This window comes from Bombus vosnesenskii, unplaced genomic scaffold (assembly GCF_011952255.1).
Source record: "Bombus vosnesenskii isolate JDL3184/JDL3185 unplaced genomic scaffold, Bvos_JDL3184-5_v1.1 scf7180000013285, whole genome shotgun sequence".
In the NCBI taxonomy this organism is placed as follows: Eukaryota; Metazoa; Arthropoda; class Insecta; order Hymenoptera; family Apidae; genus Bombus; species Bombus vosnesenskii.
Window position 1 is genome coordinate 2,742,050 of NW_022882938.1, and position 25,001 is coordinate 2,767,050.

General features: G+C 45.0%; 1 protein-coding gene across 4 annotated transcripts in view; it reads right to left on the reverse strand.

The window, feature by feature from the left end:
• Window positions 1-25,001, reverse strand: part of LOC117232254 — a 41,435-nt gene that overhangs the window by 15,961 nt on the left and 473 nt on the right. For 3 of the 4 annotated variants that reach the window (XM_033491522.1, XM_033491523.1, XM_033491524.1), the window contains exon 3: window positions 24,429-24,932. The exons of the other annotated variant lie outside the window; for it this stretch is intronic. In XM_033491522.1, coding sequence (XP_033347413.1) covers window positions 24,429-24,501 — 73 coding nt within the window. In that variant the 5' untranslated portion in view covers window positions 24,502-24,932. The remainder of the gene's footprint in view (window positions 1-24,428; window positions 24,933-25,001) is intronic. 4 annotated transcript variants of the gene reach the window in all.

Consider the following 25,001-nt stretch of genomic DNA (forward strand, 5'->3'; position numbering starts at 1 on the left):
CCTCTCGTTAAAATCTTGATAATGGAGAATAAACGGGGGAGTGGCGGTCGTGCGCGGCTCATTGTGACGGAAAAATTACAAAACTCGTTGAACGGCCGAGCCGGGTTTCGCAAGAGCTGCGGTTTTCGGCGGGTTCTTTTTGTGAGAGAGATACTCGCTGAATTTTCACATGACATCAACCGGGGGTGGGTGGCAAAGAGAGGCGGGAGATCGTGGATGTAAAGTTACACCATTCAGCCTTATTGAATGTTGCAGAAATGTGAGAACTGTATTACCAGACAGACAACGTGGTCTCATTATCGCTCACAATAAAGCCATCCTGGAGGAACGCCTTCTTCGATGTATAGCTGAGAAATGATTACGTTGCGCTGATTATCGTAACGCGCGTTTTAACGAGCGCGCTTTACACCGGCAGCTACCGGACTTTTGATTTTAAATCGTTAACGATTTCGTGGTAATTGGAAAAACCGTGAAACTATAATTTAACTACCTCGTGTTCGCGTTTGGAATTCTCATATTTCAAAGCGTATGAAGCAGGACCAATCGCATCGGAGACACCAATTTGTTCGACACGAATGTAAAAATGGGATAAGTCGATCGGCAAACGTATCATCAATACCATGGAATCACGAACGTATTAACAAATATTTAACAATACAATATTTAACAATATTTACAATACAATTTAACAATATTTTACAATATAATTAACAAATTATCGTCGGCAACTTGGTACGCGTGAGTTTCCGTGAAATTAGTACCAGCGGTTGGTATTTTACCTAATCACGGTCTTGCTGGTCGTTCAAACATAATTCGGAAACCATAAAATCATTGTCCGTGCAAAACCAATAGGAGCGCCGACTTAAGTGACGCCTAAACATGTCGTAAAACTAGCAATTTCAGGGGTTTCCCGGAACGTGTCTAACCTTTGGTAGCAGAGGCGATAATAGTCGAAATTTAAGAAACAGATTGTTTCTCGGTACCGATATTATCGTAAATTCGTCCCTCTAACGATCTACGGCCATGTAAGGTGCCTATTTACCACCTATAACAAACTCGTCAGTCCATAAATTACGTAATTGCGACCTGTTAGAACGGCTAATTAGAATTTTTACACGCTGAGAATAAAGCTGGCTGAGTATGTAACGAAAGACGAGGATAGCTTTGCGAGACGCTGGAATCAGCCGTTGACGCATTACAGACCTCTCTAATCGACTACGAGGTAAATATCGTAACGACAACCTAATAACATCTCCCACATTGCAAGGAGCTCGGTACTTGAATACCGTACGTTCCTGGGATCGCAGGATCACGCAACAGTTGGTCCGTGCAAAACGAAACGAACAACTCCTTCGAAATATGAAAACCAGGAGGACGATTTTCATCGCCACAACGCCATCGTAAACTTTCCGTTGCCTCGTAAATTACGCGGTTTACGATTGTGTTTTTAACGAGATACGGATCTTTCGAGATAAACGTGCATGTAAAAAGGGCTTCGTTCGAAAAGGCTACCGTCGAAGTTCGCGATAGCCGGGAACCGCGAAACGGGAAGCGATTTTCAGTATCGAACGGTGGAGCGATTCGCGTCCATAGTTTGCAAAGCAACGAGAGTCGCCGGGGCACTCTGTAAATCATAGGACTATGGTTTTCTAAGGCGTTACAAGTGGAAGTTTGCAGCGAAAGACGCGGGGCGAGGAAGGAACGACTTACGAAGCTAAGAGAAGTGAAAGTCATACGAATGGCAACGAGAGGGAGAAAAAGAACGCGGGAAGGAGGCAGGCCGAGAAAGAAGAGCGAGCGAGAGAAGTCATGATAAAAGAGTTAGCGAGTGAATGAGTGAAAGTGAGTTGGAATACCGAAGCGGGGCTTTAAAACTGGAACACGGCTTGCATAATATCGGACAGTTTAAACAGTTTAAGGCGCGTGCATGTCCGCGGTTACCGCGTGTCCACCTTGCCACTTTGCTAAACATATTGCACGGAAATTTGCTTAGAATTTCAAGCCGGACGTCTATTTTCAACGTTCGTTCCCATTAATTCTGAGAAGAGATCAAGATACTTCCGCGGTACCCATGGTCTGCCACTTGCAATTTCAATACGATTACGCAATCCAATGCCATATAGCACATCGATAGTCCGTCCTTTCTTCGTTGCAGCTAATTCCATATGTAAGAATCGCTTGTTAATGCATTGTACTCTCGAGTTTTCCCATGATTAATAAAGGTCCATACAGTTGCGGCAAATTAAATACCTTCGTTCGCGATTGCATGCAACGCGAAGCAGCAATTACACCGTTCTAGACTGTACAAACCCGAATCACGTTTGCGCGAGCCCGGGAATGTAGCAACGTAATATCATAAGCATACTCCAGTTGCATTGAGTTCCCGCCAAATAAACTCGCAGTCGCGGAATTACGGAATTACATCTTGTTGGTACGATAAATTCAGATCTTAAACTTTTCCATTTTCAATTTTTTAAATTGTGCAACGGCAACGAATTACCGAGACGGTCTCTGTATTGAATAACACGGTCGATAGGTGACTCGGAACTTTTCCTCGTGACTTAGGCTTTCCTGTGTTCCTCTCCAACGATCCGGCACACGATCTCGGAATAATTTGATTACTCCCTAGCGATCGGAAAGGATTGCTCGATGATCGAATCAGCTGCGCGCACAATTACCGTCGAGTCACGCGTCCAATTACGCAAAGGAAAAGTGTATAATTATTATAGATCCAGAATGCGCAATCCCTAGTTTTTTGTAAGAACACACCAAAGGCAACGAATCTTGTCTTTGCTTCCCATTTATGGAATTCTCTTGTTTTGGAAGGGTGAACGTAAACTTTGAAACTGATTCCATCAGTCTCTTGGGTGGAGCTGATGATGAAATTTATAGAAATTGAAATATTTTGTGATCGTGTCGAAATTGAAAGACCCTGACAGAAGCGAAAGAAGCGAACTATCAGTTGCGATTGGGAAACTATAATTCCCGTATTAAGCTGGATCGTAAATCAAGGTAGGAAGAAACGTTGTCATTAACAAATGACATCGCTTATAAATTGAATGTAATTAACATAATCGAGTACACGTTACTACCGATTTCTACGCGGAAGCGCAGCAGTTTGCATCAATTTCGTGATACAGTTTCGAAGCCTGCTTACTCTATCTAACCGCTGTTAGTGGTCCCACCGATCAACGCCAAACTAAGCGGATTTCTCTTTCCGATATAGTTTCCTCGCGGCACGAACACCCAGATTGTCCGTGCACCGGAGCGAAGTTTCGCAATCTTGATCGTTGTGTGCGCCAGCAAAAAGAGGAATTTGTGAATCGAGCAAACAGCGTGGAAAACACGGGCCTATCGCGTTGACGGGTCATTCCAAGTCAGAGAACACGAGTAAGTACGATTCACGTCGTGAGTTGCTTCGAGTTTCATTGCCAGCCGCGATTGCCGCACAACGGATAGGCGCACTGTTAATTTCGATGTTTTTCGCATTTGGCATGGAATCGGAACGTTGGATTTCGCGCGATCCAACAGTTTTGCCGAGTATATCACGAAAAACGAAGAATTTCAAGCATCGCCTTCCTGTCGTTCTTGTAAATCTCGAGAATTTATACGACTCGTTGAATAGACTTCCGACTTCAACAGAGAGAGAGAGAGAGAGAGAGAGAGAGAGAAAGATACGAGAGTCTGTAAATCAAAGCATTTCTCTCGATCGACGCACCGCGTACTTCCTTCGAACGGTAAAACGAGCATTGCGTTTGATTCGCAATAAATTAAAAGCAGAATCGTTTCCGCGTCGATTTCACGAATACCTGTGACGCCTACGGGCTGGGAAATCTAACGAATATATCTGCACCGTGTAACGGTTTTTAGGTTTCTTTGCGTGACTTTGGGAACCGATTCCCACTTTAAGTGGAGCATCGAATCGTAACCGCACCGGTTACCGTCACCCGCTACACCCTGCGTTTTATTCAATCCGATACAGTCTTGGAACACGATATGATCGGCGACCATAACGAAACGGCTCATACAGCGCGTCTAAAAAACGCGCATGCCATTTGTTGTCTCGCGTTTCTCGTTAGGATCGAAGCCTTCTTCTTCTTTACGAATTACGTAGCCGTCCTTCGAGGACAGGCAGATCCGTTTATCTAGGAAGGATGAAAGATAAAAGGATTGAGCAATGCATAGTAACGAAGTGGAAACAGTGGATTCGGTGAAACATCCGTCGACCTTTCTCATTATTAAACGACGGAGAACGACCTCGAAAGGAAGGGACAAGTGGAAAACTAGCAATCACAGAGATGTGCATCGTGCTGTGTCTCCGCGCATGGGCATCGTATATGGTAATAATCAGAAGATGCATAATGTTTTGCGCAATCGTCTATCAATCCAGCCATGTATTCGGATTAGGTGAGAATTAATCCTTTCGACATTGGGTGAACGAGTGAAAGGTGGAAATGTTCCCTGACGATTAACGTCGACAAGTGTCGTGCAAGCAAGCGCGTACGAATCAGCAGAACGAAGACGCGCGCCAATAATTAGCAGTAATTGCGAGAGTATTGTATTAGCGGTTCGCAATTAAATTCATAATCCCAGCGGTACAATTGCAAGATGGAACGTGACGACCGAGAATAACTTGCGACCCAGTTTCTACATCACGTGGACCAATTACGTTCGCCGAGGAAAACTTTCTTGGGGAATTTCTCTCTCGAAAGCGATACAGTTTCGTGGCATTGTGCGACCACCCGCTTTCGTAACACTTACGTTTTCATTTACGGACTGTGAATATTCGTTACAGCGACATTTCATCGCCGACAAATAGCTTTGTCGAGCTAACCATGTCGAGCTAACACGCGCTAAACTTTTCCACTTTAAGACGTTTCGTCTTTTGTCTTTTTCTTTTTCATATTCATAAAGGAAACTTTTAAAGGATAAGTCTATTAGGCAACTGATTAGCAAAAAAGCAAGAATCACGTACCACTTGAGCGGCGACCGAACAGGTGTTAACAGATTCCGATACGCAAGTCGTATCGTGAAACGACAAAGACACGACCTCGATAGTTGTGCCATCGCGTCCATGGAAACTGTTTTCTAGTCAGATCGACGAGATTCCCTCTACTCCAGCCGTAAACCGAGTATCCTCGGGTGAAAGAGAATTTACAAGGCCGCAGGCTTCTTGGTCAAGTGAATCGGTGTTTCTAGACGCGCGTCTTAGTACGTGGATGCAATCGGGTAACGGTGCCTCGTCCACTGGACGGCCTTAAAAGTGAAAAGACGCATCTGCCAAAAGAGGTGGCGATGAATACGAGGTCTCGTACTCGTATTTCCGCCTGTTTCCCTTCGATATTTCCCGCAGTAATTCCGTTTTACCTGGCGTACGGAATACGTAATACAAATAGCGTAATACAAATTGGATAGAACGAGACAAGCGCGCTTTCGTAACCAGTGGACGACTCGATAAAAGCGAAACACCGACCATAATTTAGCGAGATCGGCCAAACGAAGTTAGAAGACTTCCGCCGTTCTTCCAATCAACGATATCGGACTCTGCATCGACCGACCGTTTAATCGTATACCTTTCAAAAGTCTTTTTTCAATCAGCCTGCATCGAAGCAACGCGATTAAATCATTCTTTTAACGTTAACGTTAGTATGGAACGTATCAACTGCTAACTTCGAGTAGTTTATTTAACAAATATCGGTAGCAAAGACCAGCGCGCGAAAGTAACGCTCGCATATAATGGCTAGTTGCTTTTAACGATCGATTTCCACCGGAATATACCTACGTATTAACGTTTGAGAAGAAATTGGCAAGCGATCGAGTCGAATTCCCACGTGCGAAGCGGCTAATTAGAACGTCGCGTTATCGAACGGTTGTTCGGATTAGAAGTTATTGACCGACGACGCAACAGCGCGAACGTGACTCACAGTGACGTACGCGACGCGATCGGAAACATATTTTACGAAATAAAACTTTACAATCACGGGATGCCGTGGGATAGGCTGCGCGTCATTCCCCTTACCCTTTTACCCGTGATTAATCGTCTGTTTAAGAGAAAGACCGCTGAGAGATCGCGTTTGTTCGCAGGGCTGCTTGCAACTTCACCGATATACACGAATGCATAATGGTAACCAGTGAACGCCCCTCGCTCCAGTCTTCAATCCTGCGGATCACTTGGGAACACCTACTCACGATTCGCTGGATCCCTCGGCGTTATTAAAGATACTCCGACCTCATCGGCATTCGTGCCTCGATCCCACGATCTTCTCTCCCCTTACAAATCTCTTTCTACTTAAGTAGCGACCAAGTGCCGGAAGACGAGGTCGTTGATGCTGCGTGGGCAGCGGATTCACCGAATATTCAAACAGGACCTTAACCTTCCGCTTAGACCGTTAGGTAGATCAGCGCGCGAATCGTCGTGAAAGTATATTCGTGAAGTCATAGCACGAGGAAGAGGAAAGTAGGCGTGAAAGGAGATACGTGAGTGAGTTTTTTTAAAACATTCGTAAATTAAGTTGCTGGATAACAACTTGCATAAAGGTACTCGTTGCGTTAGATGCGGAAGAAACCGCTATCGATCTGAGATCGGTGCAAGACGTCAGAAAGGCAGCGGCAATTCGCGCATAATCAAAGAGTCCGTATGAAAGAAGCGTATAAGGCGCTGCCGTTTCTCGAGATGATAGCATTGTCGAAGCGGTAAGTAATCAGTAGGTGGTCGAAAGCACGAATCACCGATTGTTTAACCTTGCAATTCAGGTTATGCAAAAATCGCGCGAGACGGAGAACGTAGAAAGCGGTTACCTCGTTAAGCACGATTATTACGTTCCGAACGAACACGTGATTAATTACTATGCCACGAGATTGACATCGAACGTTCGTTGCATCGACGAAGACAATTCGGAGAGATTACCTTGTGACGCGAGAGGAGAGTACAAAGAAAGTACGAAGACGAAGGGTTACGCAAGTTAACTTCTGACAAATATTAACATTCGAAGATGGAAACAAACCACCGCATTAATCCTCACGAATCACGCTCCGAAAATATATCGCGGTTATCGTTAAATAACAGACAAAACGTTTGTTGAAAAAAATTATTCCGCGGATCCAATTCGTAATTGCGATGCTATAGATTTGATCGCGTGAAATGCACACAGGCGTGGAAATGTACCGATCGGCCATGAAAGTTACGCAGTTACAGGGGCGTGTGCGAACAACGTGTTTAACCTTTGCTATTTCGATTCGCGTACAGCCACGAGTTAGAAAGGTGCAACAAGCGGGACACGGTGTTCGTTTCAAAATTTCCTGAGACCCATTCCCACCGTCTCCGTTCTAATTTTCATCTCGTGTCGTAAACAAAGCGAAACGCGCGCAGCCGCTTGGAATTTCCTTAGAAATTTGCATGAATTCGCGATTCCCTTTATCTCGCCGTTAACTTTCGACCGATTCGTGGCGTCGTGAATCACGACGCTAATATCGAAATCCGGGGCACGTAACGTCCATCGGAAAAGATCCTGAACGATGAATATCTCGTGCAAATCTTTCAGATAAATTACTCGTAAATTCGAAACGCTTGTTTCCATTGAAAATGACAAGCGAGGAGAAGAGAGGGATAGATGTCAAAATGTAGTTAATCTTGCCTTTCTACGCGTGACTCGAAACGATCACTTTGCGAAATTCTATGCTCTCAGTGGAACAAGAGAGCATAAGACTCGCGTGATGAAGCAAGTGGAAAAGGAAGGTAGTGATCAGGCGCGATCTGTTGTGCCCGTAAGTACTTGTAGCCGTGATTTCAAGAAATCCGACGTTCGGTATATCCGAAGTATAAACTACTATTGTACGCAAAGTTTCAACATCGGTGTCGTGTTAGCAAGTCTGTAAGTAGACCGAAATGCTTGATATTGACAAAGCAACGTTTGACCACCGAATTAATTTACGAGTGTTCGTCGAACCGTACCTACTTTCGGATATCTTACATCATCGTTATTTAGGCACATCTTTTACTATTCACGCTCATTTTTCTCAGCCTGTATCGGCGATATTTTAAACATGGAAGTTTCTCTTCGTTCCACAGGTCGACGGCTATAACCCAAATCGAAATACGAGTTTGCGATCACGGACTACGAAACGTGAGGAACCCAAGACGCTCTTCGAGTCTTCGAGACAGAACTATCGATAGAATGACATTATAGATTCTCAGTATGGCGCGTTAGTTGTCGAAGCGGTACAGGGCATTTTCCATGAGAATATTCCCGTGTATTAACTAGCCACGAACGTCCGCGAGGTTTCGAAAGCATCTGATCTCACTCTCGCTATCGCGGGCCGGGCATACCGTTATCTTTTTCGCGCTCGATATCCGATACGGTACGCTGCACACCCACGTAAACGCTCGACGAAGTGAAACACACGTCCGCGCGCTGTGTGTGCGGGAACGGGGTACGTAATGAGGTGAACGGTTCCAAGGGACAGACGGATACACATCGAGTGTGCCCTCGTCTCCTTTTTACTCGGTCGATGTTCCACGCTGTGGCCTCCAGAAAGAGAAGGAGAGGCGACGGAGTATCGCAGAAGTCGGGTTAACATTTAGTAATCGACGAACGGCCAGAGAATTCGCGGAAATCGGAGAAGAGTACCTCGTCGTGGTTAAATACGGTGATAAACGTAGTAGATTCCTAGGGGCGACACGTTCCTGACCCGGATATAACTGAACGCACGAGTATCGTTACGTGGCTGTCCGTTTCGTCATTCGTAATACCAGGACGATCTTGAATGCTTTCGATGTCTCGTCGCGAGACAACCGCGACCGAGGAAAACAAAGGACGCGAAACTTTCTATGGAAAGCGGTGGTTCTACACGAGAACCCGTGCATCGGTTCTGCCGTTCTTCGTACGAATGGAAATTAACCGTTGTACCGTCGGTTATTATAGTCACTGAATCCTAAACATTACCTCTTTCTCGCGATTAATACCGTCTCGAAGTAACATTCAGACTATCTATTCAACGTTACCGCGAATGCTAGCTAGTAATCGGTAGAAATCAGCAACGAAGTTATCGGTGACAGCGATCTAACCGGTAATATCCTAATATCTTTTGCTTCTATTCGCGTTTCCTAACAAATACCCCCTCGATTCGATCTATCTCTCGTCCCAATTAATTTTCGGCACGCGCAACGTTCATTGTGTTCAAAGGCTGTGAAGGCTAGGAAAGCTAACGCTGTTGGCCAACCATTAGCCAGCCATCCTCGATTTAAGGTGAGGCAACCGATGGCCTGTAGATCGTTAGAATAGACGTAGTAACGCGTCGAGAGAAAAGATAGATATAGCTTATCCGAGGCGCGAGCGAGTTTCATTCTCGACGCTCCTGTTAAAACATGCATCTCTCTCGCTCTCGCGTCGACGTGGAAGTCACTGCACCCACGTAATCGACGTGCACACACCTACGTCTCGTTGTACGGCTTTCTGACTAGCGGATTGACTAGCCGCTGCCATGTAACGAGGTGAACGTTTGTACGCGGCCGCCTTCGATCTTGGTTTCAATCGAATCAGCTGACCACCGGGAATGGCGTGAACTGACTCGACGTTTCGCCGCGTATTGTCGAACTATAGCTCGAGTATGCTCGGAACGTTTCTTTAACAAGCGCGATACCCAGCGAAGGAATTCGACCAAGTACAATTCGCTAGACGAATGGTACGCCGATCATAAGGGATGCAGTGTTTTTCTACGAGCAGATATTAATTAGTGGGCGACATAAATGTCGTATGTGTAAAATTTTCTAAACTAATGGACGGGAGATGTTAGCGGTAATATTTTTACGTAACTCGAATCTTGCCGACTCCAGCAGATTAAGAAAGGTGTTCACTCATCAAATGGTACGTAGTCGGTTATGTATCTTCGCGCGTAATCCGAGATTAACCGAGGCAGAAAGCGTCTGGCTCGTCGTATTATCTCGTGCACCGTGTAACGTAAAATGACATTTTTCCTCTTCGCGACTTTTCGACTCCTCTTGACAAGGCTATGCACACGGCAGACGCACGGTTACGCAAGGAGAATGGACAACTGGCTCGTTAAAACAATTGTCTTCGTACACAACCTTCTACCTGTTATCGATCCGATCGTTGATCTCGCGAAACAATTAAGACCGTGTCTCCAGATCGGTGAGACGGAACAGAGATGGTCTCAGCTTTGACGAATTTCTGGAGTCTTCTTCACGCATCGCGATTTCGTAATCAAATCATCGACGACGCGCGTATTTTCTTGCTGCGCGATTTCTTTTTTTTTCCCCGTTGCGTGGCTTTCTCCCGCGTGCAAGCTCCTCAGAAACGTGCTATAAATCAGACGTAAACCAAGTTTTGCGTTTGTAGACGCAATTTAAGACATCGTTTCCACGGAAAAGGAAAGCGAGCATCATCATTACTAAACATCATCGTCGGACGAAAATTGCGCAAATCTTACGTAAATTTTCAATGACGTTCTATCCAGCTGACCCAATGCGTCAGGAGCTATCCCTCTACTCGATTCATACGTTTTCTTTGTGCAAGCCGACATTTTTCAAATGAACAGATCAGATCCTGCAAATTCTATGGCGTTCACTCTTCTACGTAAAAAACATTTAGAACGATGCAACGATTAACGTAAGCACGTTCTTTTTTGTTCTCTCTATCTCATAGACTTGGTTCTCCGTGAAACGGTGCTCGCGAACCTTCGTGTATTTACCCGTATCTTGGTATTTCTATTAATAATGAAAAGTAACGCAGCGTTAGGCGGCGGTACGAGACTTGGACTCCTGGTTGAGCAATCGAACGCTGAATCGTTTCCAGGAGCCCGTTCGTCGAGCGATTAAACAGCGCGTGCAGGCGAGGACGACACAAAAGGCTTCGCTGTGATGCAACCGGATCGTGATGGAGAGCGAGCGTGATCGTGCGTTGAAAAATAGATCAAAGTCACGCGAGCGTGGATCGCGCAGGCTTCCACCCGTTTCCAAATCGGTGACGACCTTCGCACCATTTACAGCGAGGAACAAAAGCTTCGGAACGATAACCGCGCGTAACCGGTCGACCGACGTGCATCCACTTTCGTTCGCGCGTTACGATTCTGTCAACACCACACCTGAAGTTCATTATCATATTGTTATCGACGCGCGTCACTGGCGCCCCTTAATGCAGGTGCTCCTTAATTGGATCGGCGAGAACGATTACGTCGCGTTACGAAATCGCGACAATGTGACTGGAAATAAAATCGCCGAGTCGTTCTCGGGAATTAGAGCGTCTCCGATATTCGACGAGGAACTTATCGAATTGCCAACTTCCGCTTTCTCGAGGTGTCGCCAATGAGAAAGCGTCTCGAACGTGACACGCGTTTTTTGGATTTCGAGAGAACGTGGCATGATGCGATCGTGATCCGTCGATCGAAGGAGAGAAGAATAAGATACTCTCGATATCCAAACTGCGAGGTGTCGGCTTTGAAAAGAGGGTTGTCCGAACGCAGAACGCGCCAAGTCAAGCGATACGTTCGTGCCGAAGGTCCGGTGCAGCGATTTCACTTTCACGAGAGCGGGACGTCGTGTCCGGGGTCAGAAGAAACAGAATTCGGCGACAATCGCCAATTGGAATCGCGTTTGCGATCCAGAGAAAGGCTGGATACGCGTCCCAAGGCTGCTGGAATACCTACACAGGCGTTACCCGTTTCTTCTTGTCCGACTCGAACGCCTTGTGTACGTTCACTCACGGAACTGAAGACATTGCCGTCGCTGCCGCGGTCGATCGTTGCGATACGCGTACGTTGGCGAAATCATCGTTTCATTTGCCATTGTTTTGAACTTGTTCGACGTTGGACCATCTCTGTTGCCACGGGATTGCGCGAATATCCCGTGACTCAAAATTTGTCCTGCGCGAGACATCCTCACGTCCAATTCTCGCAACCATATGGTAATGAGTAGCGATGTCTACGCGGGGTTCTTCATTAAGATAACGATATGATTGTTCTTGATTTTAATAAGCGTGTCAAGATCTGCATCGATGCCTAAAAATTTCCTAACCGACGAAGTAAGTTGATGAAATTTTCGCGATGCAACGTTCCCAGGAGCGAAGGCGAACAACTGACCTTTCGTTCCCGATACTCCTTCCCTCTTGACTTACCAACTAAACGCGAACCAAGAGTTAACAGTGGAAAAATCACTCGCAGAGGGTGTTGCGATAGATCGCCGTCAAGATACGATATGCCTTCGAGATAATGTGGATAATTAGATGACAATTAGGATCGATAGCTCGGTGTGTTGATTAAATCCTGGGTTCGTGGGTCGATCTCGTGGTGTAATACACCGTGGTTATTTCTGCTCTTAATAGACTCCTGCTTCGTGCATTTCGCCTCTTACGTCCCGGCTGTATATCCGTTTGTAACGTCGGTGCGCAAGAAATAGCGGCCCCCGACCGAACGGAAAGGGATCGCTAATGCACTTCACGGTAAATGACCGCAAATTCAGATGGAATTGCCCGACTCGTCGATTTTTCGCGCGACTAGTTCCCCTGGCTAATAGTCTCGCTAACGATCAGCAAATTATGATTTATAGCCTGCCCATCGGCATACGTTCGATCGACTTTTCGATAGAATATTAGCTACACGTTCGAACGTCGTTTCGCGCGATTCTTCAACGGATCTACTGTTCGTGCCTGTGGCAGCGTAAATCCCTGCTGGTAAGGGTTTCATCGACCTGAAAACGAGTTCCAAGGTCGTACAGATGCAAGAGGCGTTGTTACCTAGACGTGAACTCTGAGACGCGAACGCCGCACACGCGCGTTCACCCGTGAATCCAGGAGAGATATCGCGCTTAAATACATAAGCGTCTGGTATACAATCGGCTGCGATCGCGAGCTGTACGTACGCTTATGTACGTAAATATGCGTACGTCTGTGTTAAATTATCACGCCGACTCTTGTTACGTGTTCATACAGCATGATCTAGCCAGGATCAGAGCTCGAGAGACGATAAAGCAACCACCGATCACGTACGAAAGATTACACCGTTTGTTAAGTTAAGAACAAAAGGGAAAAAATTGATGACGCGAATTATATATGTTCGTATGCGTAACGACGATACAAAAAGCGAGCTTCTCGTTGGCGGGCGATTTCTCAGGTGTTAACAGCGGCAGGTAATGGATCAGGAAAGAAACACGATATTCTCGCTTTCCATCGATCGTTCGGGGACAAAAAGGAATATCGTAATTGTGGTTTACGAGTTCGCATCGTAGGGACTTGGGTTCCGTTGAGCAAAACTAAAAAAGACCAGCCGGACTTTCCTGGGGAGAACCGGTAACTCGTTTGTGCGTGCTATACACATATTTCTCGATCGCGTACGCGTCATGATTTTTATCGTTTTTACGCGTTTCCACGGTCGTATATCTCGACAGGGGTCGATTTGCGAGGTGGCATCGACGCGAAACGAGTCGTACGATGCACAAAAGCAACAGGTCGAACGTCGAGACGATAGGCGGTCAGCGTGCGTCAGTATGTTCGTATTTGCCTCGATATACAGACTCTCGACACCGAGATACGTCCCTTCGATAGCGTTCTACGTCGAACGAGAGAGGGTCAGCTGAAGGCTTTCCAGACGCGAGAAATCCACCCGTAGATATATCGTTGACATGCTCCACGTTTTGCCTTATACGTTCGCGAGTGATCTGCACGAGTTTTGCTGCGTTGCGACACATTTCTCGCGAAACCCGTCCTTCCACCGCTGACTCCCGATATGCAAAGGTAAATCGTGACCTGTCCCGTTGGTTTCTTTTCAGACCAAAATATTTCCAGGCGTTCGTCCGTCGTTATTAACGTCGGTGTCCGAACGTGACGCCTGCGTTTCGCCTGAATTTCAATAAGAGAGTCAACCAGCCAGCGATCGAACTCCCTTTCGATCTCATTAGCGCACCGGATAAGCGCAGCAATGCCGAGAAACGCACGGTTCACCAACAAAAAATACCGCGTACTCGCGGCGCGGCACTCTAACGCGTATATTCTGCAATATAACTTTCTCCGTGAACGAGCTACTTGCTTGCTGCCAATTCGGCACACCGATTACGTTCTGTTCCGCTATGCCGTCCATACAGTTCGCGCGGAAACATTTTCTTCGCGATCTCGTTAGATCATGAAAGTTATGTCACACGAAGCGTTCGATACAGACGCGCAATCATGGGAGATTCCGCTTACAATCGAAGAAAAAGATTTATACTGGAAAGATACGTGCGATAACGCGTGCGCATAATCGTAATTACTTTCTCCGTTGGCCAGGTAAATCTCAACCGGAAGGATCCCGATCGCGTTATAAAGGTCGACGCTATTCATCGCGAAATGGAAATCGCTGACTCGCCGTCTCTCTTGCGATTTCCTAGTTTCGATCTCATTATTCCGCTACACGATGATCGAACGTCACCGCTCGTGACAGGAAATTTAACCGAGAAGATGGCAAACGCTCGTCGTGATAGGTAATCGCGTTATACGAATATTCGAACGTTAAAAATCGCGGTGTCACGGCGAGCACAAAGGAATTTGATCTTTTATTGGGAATGAAAAAAATTGGAAAAGAACACCAATGCGGGTGCGTGCGACGTTGAGAAGCCCAGTTAATCCGCCTTTCTACGAGTGGAAGGTCTGTCGTGCGTTCTAACACGCGCGCCGATTACGTGCCACGCGTGTTTCTTAATACTGTATACGGTTACCGTCAGATTTCCGTGGGAGTGTGCAGAATCAGTCCCACGGATCGATCAAGGTTTTACGTTACCGATCGCGGCCACTCGAGAAAGGAGCAATCGTCCTTCTCTTTCTCTAGTTTCGTGCCTTTTTGCTGTCACCTTTATCGTGCCTATTGTCCACCGATAGCTTCTGATAAGATCTCCTCGCTCGCCGAGGTCTTTCAAACCTTATGGTTCTTTTGTTTTTCGTAAGCAATTTGCGCAACCTTCGTGGGTAGCTGTCAAAGGGGTTATACGTTGCATGGCGCGCAGACTTTTATAAAATTTCTAAAAAATGGAAATTCTGTCCATACAGAACTCGGTGTAGCGAGAGATAGATAAAGACAGAGAAGTCGGTGGGTAGAGACGGCGGATCTATTTGAAATAATCGATAATAGCTCGTAACTAACATAGAATGTGAATATAAAGTGGCGCTTCGATGTTTCTGTTACTTTAAATTCCACGATGAAATCTCGGCGACTCTCGAAGGCGGATCTTCGTGGCTCGAACCTTTCGCAAAAACGTCTCAAAAAATGTATGCCACTTACATCTGTTACGTCCGATCTTATTTTCGCCGAACTACAGCCAGTGTAAGGAAAAAAGGACAATCGAGGGAGAAAAGGACAAGGTTACGTTCGTTGTAAGGCGATCTAGAAGCGAAAGAATCGAGATCTTATCTGCGCGTTGCTCAATCTAAAAATTGTTGCCCGAGGGTGGCCGGAAACCAGAGCAGGTTTCGTAAACGAAGGTCAAATATTCGAGCAGCTATTCTTTCTCTGTGGTTCGTTTGAATGTTTGATTTATCGAGGCCGTCAACGTCGACAAAAATTTGCATAGGCAGCGAAAGGTAGGAGGCCTGCTTTTGAAGGTCCTACGTTCATTTTTTTACGTCTCGTCGAGCGACTGCATTTTAAACAAGATAAACAGAGGTTCTTTGAACTAAAAAGTTTCTATTCCACCAAAAAACCCGGTATTCTCAGCGGATCCTGTCGCCGAAAAAACCAGCAATAAGTTAGTCCAAAGTAGCACAACAATACCATCATAATGCCCGGTTTGTAAATTTCAAAGACATTTTTTTGCATACTGGACACATAAATCGTCTCGCGACATAATTTCCTTCGATCGCTATCGGATTATTCAAATCGCTTTTGTCGTCGAATTGATATGTATTTGCATCGTAAATTAACGCGGACGCAAAAAGTGAAATATTTATCATTGACAGACTGCGAGATATGGTACGATCGAAAGATTTGCCAGCGATAACGCGTGCCACTCTTGCCAAGAACGAACGAACAATTATAAGATTCGAGGGTGTACGCGTAACGGAATCGATTAATGAGATGCAGCAGAATGCACGAGCGCGTTATCAGGCCGGAACATTCTCAAGAACCACGAAGGAAATCGACAAGGACGCCTCGGACTCCGGGTTCAAGATATTTTTAGGTGGTTCGGAAATCTCAGAGCGCGGACACGTATGCTGCCCTTTCTCTTTCAGCTGGTTACGAGGACTTTGAGGGAAAGGACAAGACGTCGACCTTGAAGTGCAGACTACATTACCTTTTTTCTCATCGTCATAACGAAAATAGTGCGAAAGAAAGATGGTGGGTGGTACTAAAACTTAGAAAGAAACGCGCGACGTCTGAACGAACGGGTGACGGCATTCACGGAGGACCAGCTTCTTCGATTCCAAGTTCTACGTCAGTTTCGCGTGGATTCCAAAATAGTAGGTATGCGTGGAAAGTGAAACGTGCCGCGCGGCGATACACATACCTTGAATTCCGTCGAACTCAGCGAAAGGGTGACGCAGAAGCTGTTTTTAAAAATTTATAGCGGCGCCAACCGAACGATCGGAATGTAAATCGTGCCACATCGAAATGAAGAAAAAATTTAACGAGTTGTCGTTGTTTTCTACGATGCCAGAAAAACAAGTTACCACGATCGGGCGACGATCTTTAATTTCCGCTAAAAAGAAAGATCTGACGCGAAGAAACGAAGAAGGAAAAGAACGCGGCTGTGTACACGGTTAAAACGCAATCACTCGACTACACGGTCGAATATCTTGGTTGAGAATCGCGCTGAATTCTTTTTCATGAATTCCTTAATTAATTAGACCATGCAACGTGAGCGCTAGCCCGATGATCACACGCTGTCTACGCCGCGCCGCAATGAAACTTTGTCTACACGATGAAAGTAATCCCACAAACGAACAGCCGTCTATGCGGAACGATTGCATTCCGTTTTTTACCAATCCGTCCGTTAGGCTGCTCGTGCTTGTTTGCTTTTACTTGTAAATCTTTACTCCGTAACACTTGTGCGACAGGAATACTCGAACGAATAGCATATCGTCACTGGGTGAACAAGAAATTCTCAACGACTGTGTTCCTTCCTTGATTTTCAGTTTAATTTACGATCTTTCTGCTATCCGTGCTTTCCACCGATCTTCTTCCCTTTGATGCTACTTCACACAAGCGATAATTTAAAACAAACAATTCGTTCTCGAGCAAGAACAATACTAAAAGCTTGTCAGATTATTTTGGTAACATTGTTTCGAATTCTCTTCAATTTTACTTGTAAATTACCGCTTATGTAATAGGACATCGAATGGCTGTGGGCGATTATTGGTTCTTTACGTGTAACGTGAATCGATTACACGCTGTGCTAATAATTGCAGAGGCCAGCGAGGAAGAGTTAAACCACAAGATCGCGACTGCGTTTCCTATGTGTTCGCGTCGAGTGATTACTCGATTGTATAACTTTATTAATACGAAGTAACTATTCGCAATCTTCCATTATTAGCGAATTTGTTAACCACAGAAATTCTATCTCGAACAAACTAGAGGGTAAGACGTCCCGAAGATATGAGAACAGCTACCATTACGACTATTATTGTATTTATCGACGTAAGATTATAAATTATTTGTTCCGAAACGCTAATCCCAGTAACACCAGAAGAAAACGTAATAAACAAGTAGTTATGAAATATCGAAGACAGCCAAACAGTACGCTGCCGCTTTCTTTCTCTCTAAAGTGTCAGTGAAAAACTGATACCGGATATTGACGACCTACATAGAGTAGTAGCTTCTTGGTTTTGCGAACAAGCCTTGAAAAAAACTTGACCGAATTGTTACAACACTCTACCATTAGCATTGTTATTAGAAAGAAGAAGAAAAAACAGGTAATCACAATTTTGCTTGGAAAAGTTGCTCGTGTGAAGCGTCTGCTGCGTAATCAAGCATCTATCACGCTGTTTTCGCTATCGTTGTCGACGCAAGCGCACGCTCGCGCGAATGCACGTGCGAAAGTCCCGTGAGTAGTAGGATTTCGCTGAGTCCCCAAGACTTTGGAATTGGTGTTGTTCCTCGCTTCGGACACCAACGACAGAGTGAAACTTCCTTTCTCGGCTATTTTCTGTACACGTGTCGCGCACTTCGTTTGCATTGATCGAAGTTTCCAACACACCAGACGACTATTGTTTCACCTAAATTGACAACTATACCGCGACTCGATTTCGTCAAAAATTATTCATAGAAGTTGCGGAAGAAGGAAGATTGACGCAACGCTGGGTCTTGTGACAAGCAATTAATTTTCATGAGCAAGTTGGTCGGCGTAATTGCGCTAATGGTGCGGCCTCGGTAATTGCATAAGAATTTCAACCACGAAACGTGGAATATTTAATTGTTAGCAAAGCTATCTGTCTAGATTTGGTCGCCTCGGGTCGCGGACGTTCGCACCAGTGAAAAGGCAAAGAGATACGGAGCGAGGATACCGTTCGAGTTGTCGAAGGAGAAGGTGAAACCTCGTTTCTCGATGTACCGTGGCTTTTCGAGGGCACGGGACGTAAGTGCGAGCGTACGCGAACGTGTATGTCCTTAATACCCGTTTCATTTTGTTTCTTCCCGCGTAACTCGTAAGAAATAGGACACGGTGACGGAGATGCGCGCGTACATAGATTCAACGTAAATTGAGTGACCGTGCAAGCGACATAATTCATTACGTACGTACGTAGAACTTAAATGCGTTCGATAAAAGATACGAGAATGTTGGATAAAAACGAACGTGCTCGGAACTGGATAAATATTTCAAACACAGAGCATAGAGCATCTTCGATAAGCGTAAGATCACGATAAATGCTCGCTCTTTTAGAATAACGATTTTACCAAGACGTATACGTTCGCTGTTCGCAACTGAAAGGTTAAACAACGGCCGATTGAAAAACAATAGCAAAATAACGGTGCATGAAATCGCACGTCAATATCTCGTAAGACTAATAGAGCAGACACATTACGCCACTCTGGTCGATTTCGAGATAACATCGAGAGTATATCGTTCCATCGAACAGGATCTCATTTACGACGTAGGTAGACGATTGTCCGGTATTAAATCATATTGGACAAGCTTCGACATCCCTGACGACGTACGAGTGCGTGGGCGTTTCTTTGCGACGTGAAAAATGCTTGACCTACGACACCAACCATCCTCGACAATTCTCTTACCGATTCAACTTCGACTTCGAGCAGTAAATCGGTGCAAGTTGCGTTTAACGAGCTACGCACAAATCCTAACTGTCTTATTTATTGCCAGCCTCTGTCGAATCTCTTACTGCGGCTGATAGACGACGTAAGCGAAAGTTTCGTCTCCTGCATACGCAACGACTTTCAGAAATTTCACAGATAGACTATACAGAAGGCGAATATTTAATCAATCGATGGTTAATGCGATCAAACACGCGATTCTTGAAGCTCGATTGAGGCTAGCCTTATTCGGAGGAATCGACGAGTAGGGGAAATAGCACGATGACGCGATGACGGAGGATCTTGGATGTTTGACATTTGATAATCGGTGATGCCGTCGCGATAGGTATGGACGAGCAAAGACTCTACGAAGGTGAGTACTTTGATTTCGGTCCTCGGATAATTTAAACTCAAGTTCAAGCTGAATTAGCATCGTCGTTATACACACGAATGGACGGTAAAAGTGGTTATTTCGAGTATCGTAACGTGTAATGATCCTGGTTATTTGCGAATCCAAATATGGATCCTGGTTCATCGATCGATCGTTCGGAGCTGTTAAAAGCGATAGCTGGTTCCACACGTATTATTATGGTCCTCGGCTAGTCATTTCCTCTACGTATTGTTGCGAATGTTTTACGACGCGAACACAGACGTTACCGCTGCGTTCGTAATAGGTAACAAGGTGTGTTAATACCATCTGGTGCTCTTAAATTCAAGAACTTAAGAACGTGATTTGTACTTATGTTCGTTTACATAATTCGGCGAGATTTACGGTAAAAAGTGTCGGTAAATAGAAGTCAGAAGGAATTGACACAAGCGAGGGTCGCGTATAGCATGTCTGTCATGATCGTCGAAACTCGTTGTTGTTGTTGCAGAGATGGCTACGAAACCAGTCGGCGGTCCAAGGATAATGGCGGCTGAGGAGTCGAGGAACTGATATCGGTGCATTGGCCACGGTAAATTCTCTTGGTAATTGGCGAGCAGCGAGAGCTACAGCGAAGACATCGATGGATAATGCGGCGCGGCGAACGTAATAGGCAACACGGCGCGGTTCATGGCATAACCTATGTACGCCGTGGTAAATTCTCTCGGTAATTGCGAACAAGAGGCAGAGGGTGTGGGTGCTGATGGAATCCCGAGGGAAGGATAATGGCCGGAGAACGTTTCGCCGCGACACAAAGCGGCGAGTTTGCTGGTACTCGACCGGACAGATCCGTTCTCCGCGTATGCTAACAAACGGAATTACAAGCCTGCGATATTACGATATCGGATACCCTCGAGGAATACTTTGTCCGATGTGGAATTCTATCCTCGCTAAACTTCGCCCTCCCTGGTGTAATACCGTGAAAAACATCGAAACGTATGAGCATAATAACCGCGACACGGCGGTCGTCGATGAGAGTGAGAAGCAATTTCCCGTGAAATCGATGGATAAGTCGCGAGCCGCCGTTCATGCCAGCACCGATACGCGATTTATATTATATTCCTAAACTTACCATAAACACAGGACGCTATGATTGGCCGTATAACGGACGACAAGCATCACAAGCGAATTCCTGTAATAATTGCGAGGCAGAAGTGCAGTGCGGGTGCACTTGGAATCCCGGAGAAAGGATAATAGCCGTGGAACGTGTCCAGTCGCGGTTTGTATCGTATTCCTTGAATATTGGACGAGCACGTACTACTCGAGCTATCGGTTTTAATACGCCGCGCGAACATAATTTAACCATCCGACTGTCGGCGGATAAAATATCGTCGACTGGCTTACACGAACGCTTGTAATCCGGCCTTTTAAAGGAACAGTATCGGCGAATTAAAGTCGCGAATACCTATGTGATCCGGTTAAAAGGGGGATTCTGTTGGCGAAACGATTTGTTCCCCGCGACATACGTTCTATCAGCGAAATCCTCTCCTTCCTCGGGAAATATTGTAATAATTCGAACAATCGTTCGGTAAAAAAGAACGCGATGGCTGATCTGGTTAATGTCAGAGAAAAACAACTCGAATTTCCGATAATTGGAACGATCACCGAGTAGGTTTCTCTTTTACTCGGAATTCTACAACCCGAAAGTCATACGAATTTTAGCGAAATAATTTGCATTGCAGAAAAAGATCATTGTCTTCGGTTGGGAAAAATTACTTGTAAAAATTCGAATCTATATTTTCAAATGTTTAAACCTTCGAGGAGATCGACTGGAGATCTAGCACAAGGCGCATAAATAACTCGAAGCTGTAATCGTGAACAAAGAAACGATCACGACCTCCTATCCCAAACGATAATGGAAAAGCTAGGGAACCGTGAGGTAATTCATACTCTTTTTTTACAAGAGTACCGACTCGAGAGGTTTCCTCAAGCCGCACCCTGCGCCACCCAAACGTAATCTCGGTAATATTTCTAACCGAGCCCTTGACGCCGAGGTTGAGATTGGGGGCGGATAAATTACGGGGCGTAAACTGCATCCTGACAGTAAATTACTCGATAGCGGTAGACGATACCGTGGAACGTGGCGCCTACGCGTGAAACTACATCTACTTCCATAATCCTAGGATCCTTGATCCGCAGGATTCCTGCGAGAATGTTACGAGGATACCATCGCGATTCCTATCTTTTGTCCGATAAATTTCCTTTTTTCTCGCGGTTCTGAGAAATCTCGACGTCGATCGACCGAGAAAGACGATGGTTTAATTGCCAGAATAATACTATATTCTTAATTTCTACGCATAGGACGGAATCTATTTCAATTTGTCCGTGACTGAAAGAGCGAGAACAAATCGGAGAGAGATTGAATAAATTTGAATACTCGTAGCTGCAGGCACGTGGCTGCGCTCAGCTGTTTTCATGGATAACATCTTCGTCATCCCGCGTAGCGGTGTATTTCTAGCGAGAAAAAAATATTGAAACCATCGTCGAAGGTCGGATTCCAGTGAATCTCTGCGTTCTATTAACGTGTTATCGCCGCTGTATCTTCGGGAAGTTACGATAAAGGTTCGCTGGCGAATGGCGCCATTCAGCGACGTATAATCGTTATACTCTCTCGTGTTGTTGCAACAAGATGATTCAATCGTACGTTAAATGTCGCCGATGTTAACTTTTTTTTTTCAACTTTTCGATAGCTTTTTAAGTAGCTCGTAAGAAATGCGTCACGTCGTAAATTAAGATCTCATAGACTTCCCTAGAGCGAACGTAGCTGAATCGAACGTCACTCCTATAATTTTTACAAAAGCATCGATTTCCCAACCGGTATAATTATATATCGCTCGCGGTATCAAAGTTCACAGGCGGCTAGAACCAACGGCGGATGTACGTTAGAGCGTGCGCGTTCCTTGTTAACCGATGGGAATAGATTTCTGATTCTATCCACAGTCGCGGCGGGCGTCTCTTGTGCTAAGAGAGCACCGCCAGCAAACGATTTCGCAAATGGATCGTTTCCACGGCGAGCCCATCAACCGTGTTACCGAAATCTACCACGGTTGTTAATATTTTCTTTTGTCTGCATCTAAGTAATCTTTGAATCGAGTCGTTTCGTTCATTTAATAATTCAGATTAATAAATCGAATCTCTTCTGATACGATCGTCACGGTTCACCGAGGCACGATCGATCGTCAGTTTTGCAATAAATTTGTTAGAGATCGTTTGTTGTCGATCGATTCCCGTTTACTCGAGAATCGACAGGATTCACGTTCCGCCGAAGCTTTCGTTTCCCTCGCGAGAACGTAAGAGAATGATTTCGTTGTGAACAGACGATTTGTTACGGCAAGTAATTTTTGGCAATCAGTAAACAGCATTGTTACTTGTTACTCGATTACAAGCGGTTTCTGTTGATTGTCCGTTTCAACGATCGACGGGGAGAAACTCTTGCAATCGAGGTGCTGGTAGGTGGATTTCGCATGCGAAACAACCGTTTTGCGAAATCCTGTTACGGTGGCCGCAGACTTCAACGGAGGCGCCTAGGTGAATCGACGAAAATTAACAACCGCGAAATTGGATTGAATTTATTAGTACCGGATTACGACGAAATATTTCAAACAATCAAATTGGAAATCTGCGAGTTGTCCTAAATAATTCTTAGTCAACTTGATACGCAAGATCAAAAAATGGATAAAAGAAGAAAGTGTAAAGAAATCCCATTTGTGAAACTAAAATGATATTTCCTTAAGAAAATGTTCAAAATATTTAAAAAGGCATCGAGTATTCTCGGCATCTCTCGATAAGAACCGCTAACGAGTAGCAGATTTTTCCCAAAGCAGTCCAAGCGAATTAAACCAAACTGGCTATTCAAGGAAGCATTTTAGAACGTGTCACCGTATTTGGGGTTCGATCGAGAAGGGAACCGCCGTGAACGTCGAGAGAGAAAAAAGGATCATGCGCACCCTTGGGGCACGCCCTCAGAGATCAAAAGCATTTTGCTTGATTTCCGCGTGCGCCAGTTATTCAACGATCCAAACATTACGTAAACTGACATTTTCGCGGCTAACTTAAACCAGTCAAAGAGTGCGCTAATCGGTATGCCATCAACTAGGAAAGAATTATTAGCAGAATTAATCTTTTTGGAAACTTTCTTCACAGCGTTGTCATTGAATAACGAATATTTTATCTCGTAGTGGAAATATTAAATAAATAAACAAGTATACTTTAGAAATAAAGTTTGAATATCATAATTCTATAAAAAAAAAATTGCGAATGCATATTTGTTTTCAAGTTCTCTAGCAAATTTTTTCCAATATTTTTATTCTAAATTTATTTCGAAACCCATTCCGAAACTAGTAAAATATCACTTGTGCATTATGTAACGTAAGCCGTAAGCTATTCAAGATATTTAAATACAAGTTTGTGTCGCGTTGCCGTTCACCACTTCGTCTACGATCGGTTTTCCTCTTCGACCTTCGAGAGTGATTTAAAGACGCCGGCGCGAAATACGTTTCGCGCGAATCGAATTTCTGTATGAACGAAAGCGCGAGCATTACTTAGAGCCTCGCGAAAAAATTGAGCACCGCAGTTCCAAACAAAGAAAAAGGAGTGGCAAAAACAACGTACTTGTACAAATAGTGATGTAATAAACCAAAAAATACCAATTAAGCATTCGATACAAAGCAAAAATTAAAATCCAGATGTCAAAAAACGATATCTGAAATGCACTGTATCGACGCACGAAAATAAAGAGAAAATAAAATTTAAAGATAATATTAAAAAATTGTGCAACACTCACCCACTCTTGATACGACCACCAGTAGGAGCAACACGCTGCTCACGATGATCATTGTCGTGTTCTTCTGTCTCATCCTAACCGTTCGATGAATTCACGCAGAAACAATTGGAAACAAATTTCCAAATCGATAACGACAATGTTGATGCTTGCTATTCGAACGTCGAAGGATTCGCGCACATATGCGTAAAAATGGTTGCAAGGCGTATACGAAAATGAAAACTAAGTTAACCGGTGAAACGGTGATATAGCGCGAAACGGCCGACTCCGCGCCGACGTTGTTGCCGCGGTGGTTTCCTTTCGTTTTTCGTTGTTTACGTTTTTACCGAGCTTGATCCCGATCGAACGAACACTGGCTGTCTCCAGGTGCGTTCTTCTTGCTCAAGAAGTCGGTAAAAATTCAACGGGAAAAAGGGAAGGAAGGAGGCAACGAGGAGCCGGAGCAGCAGCTTCAATAGTAGCGCCGTTCAAAGCCGTGAGAGCTCCATCGACGTCGCAAAACATATGCTACGGTCACGAAGAGAGAAAGGTGACTGGGTATACGCAAGGCGTGCTCAATACCTCCTGTCTTCTTGG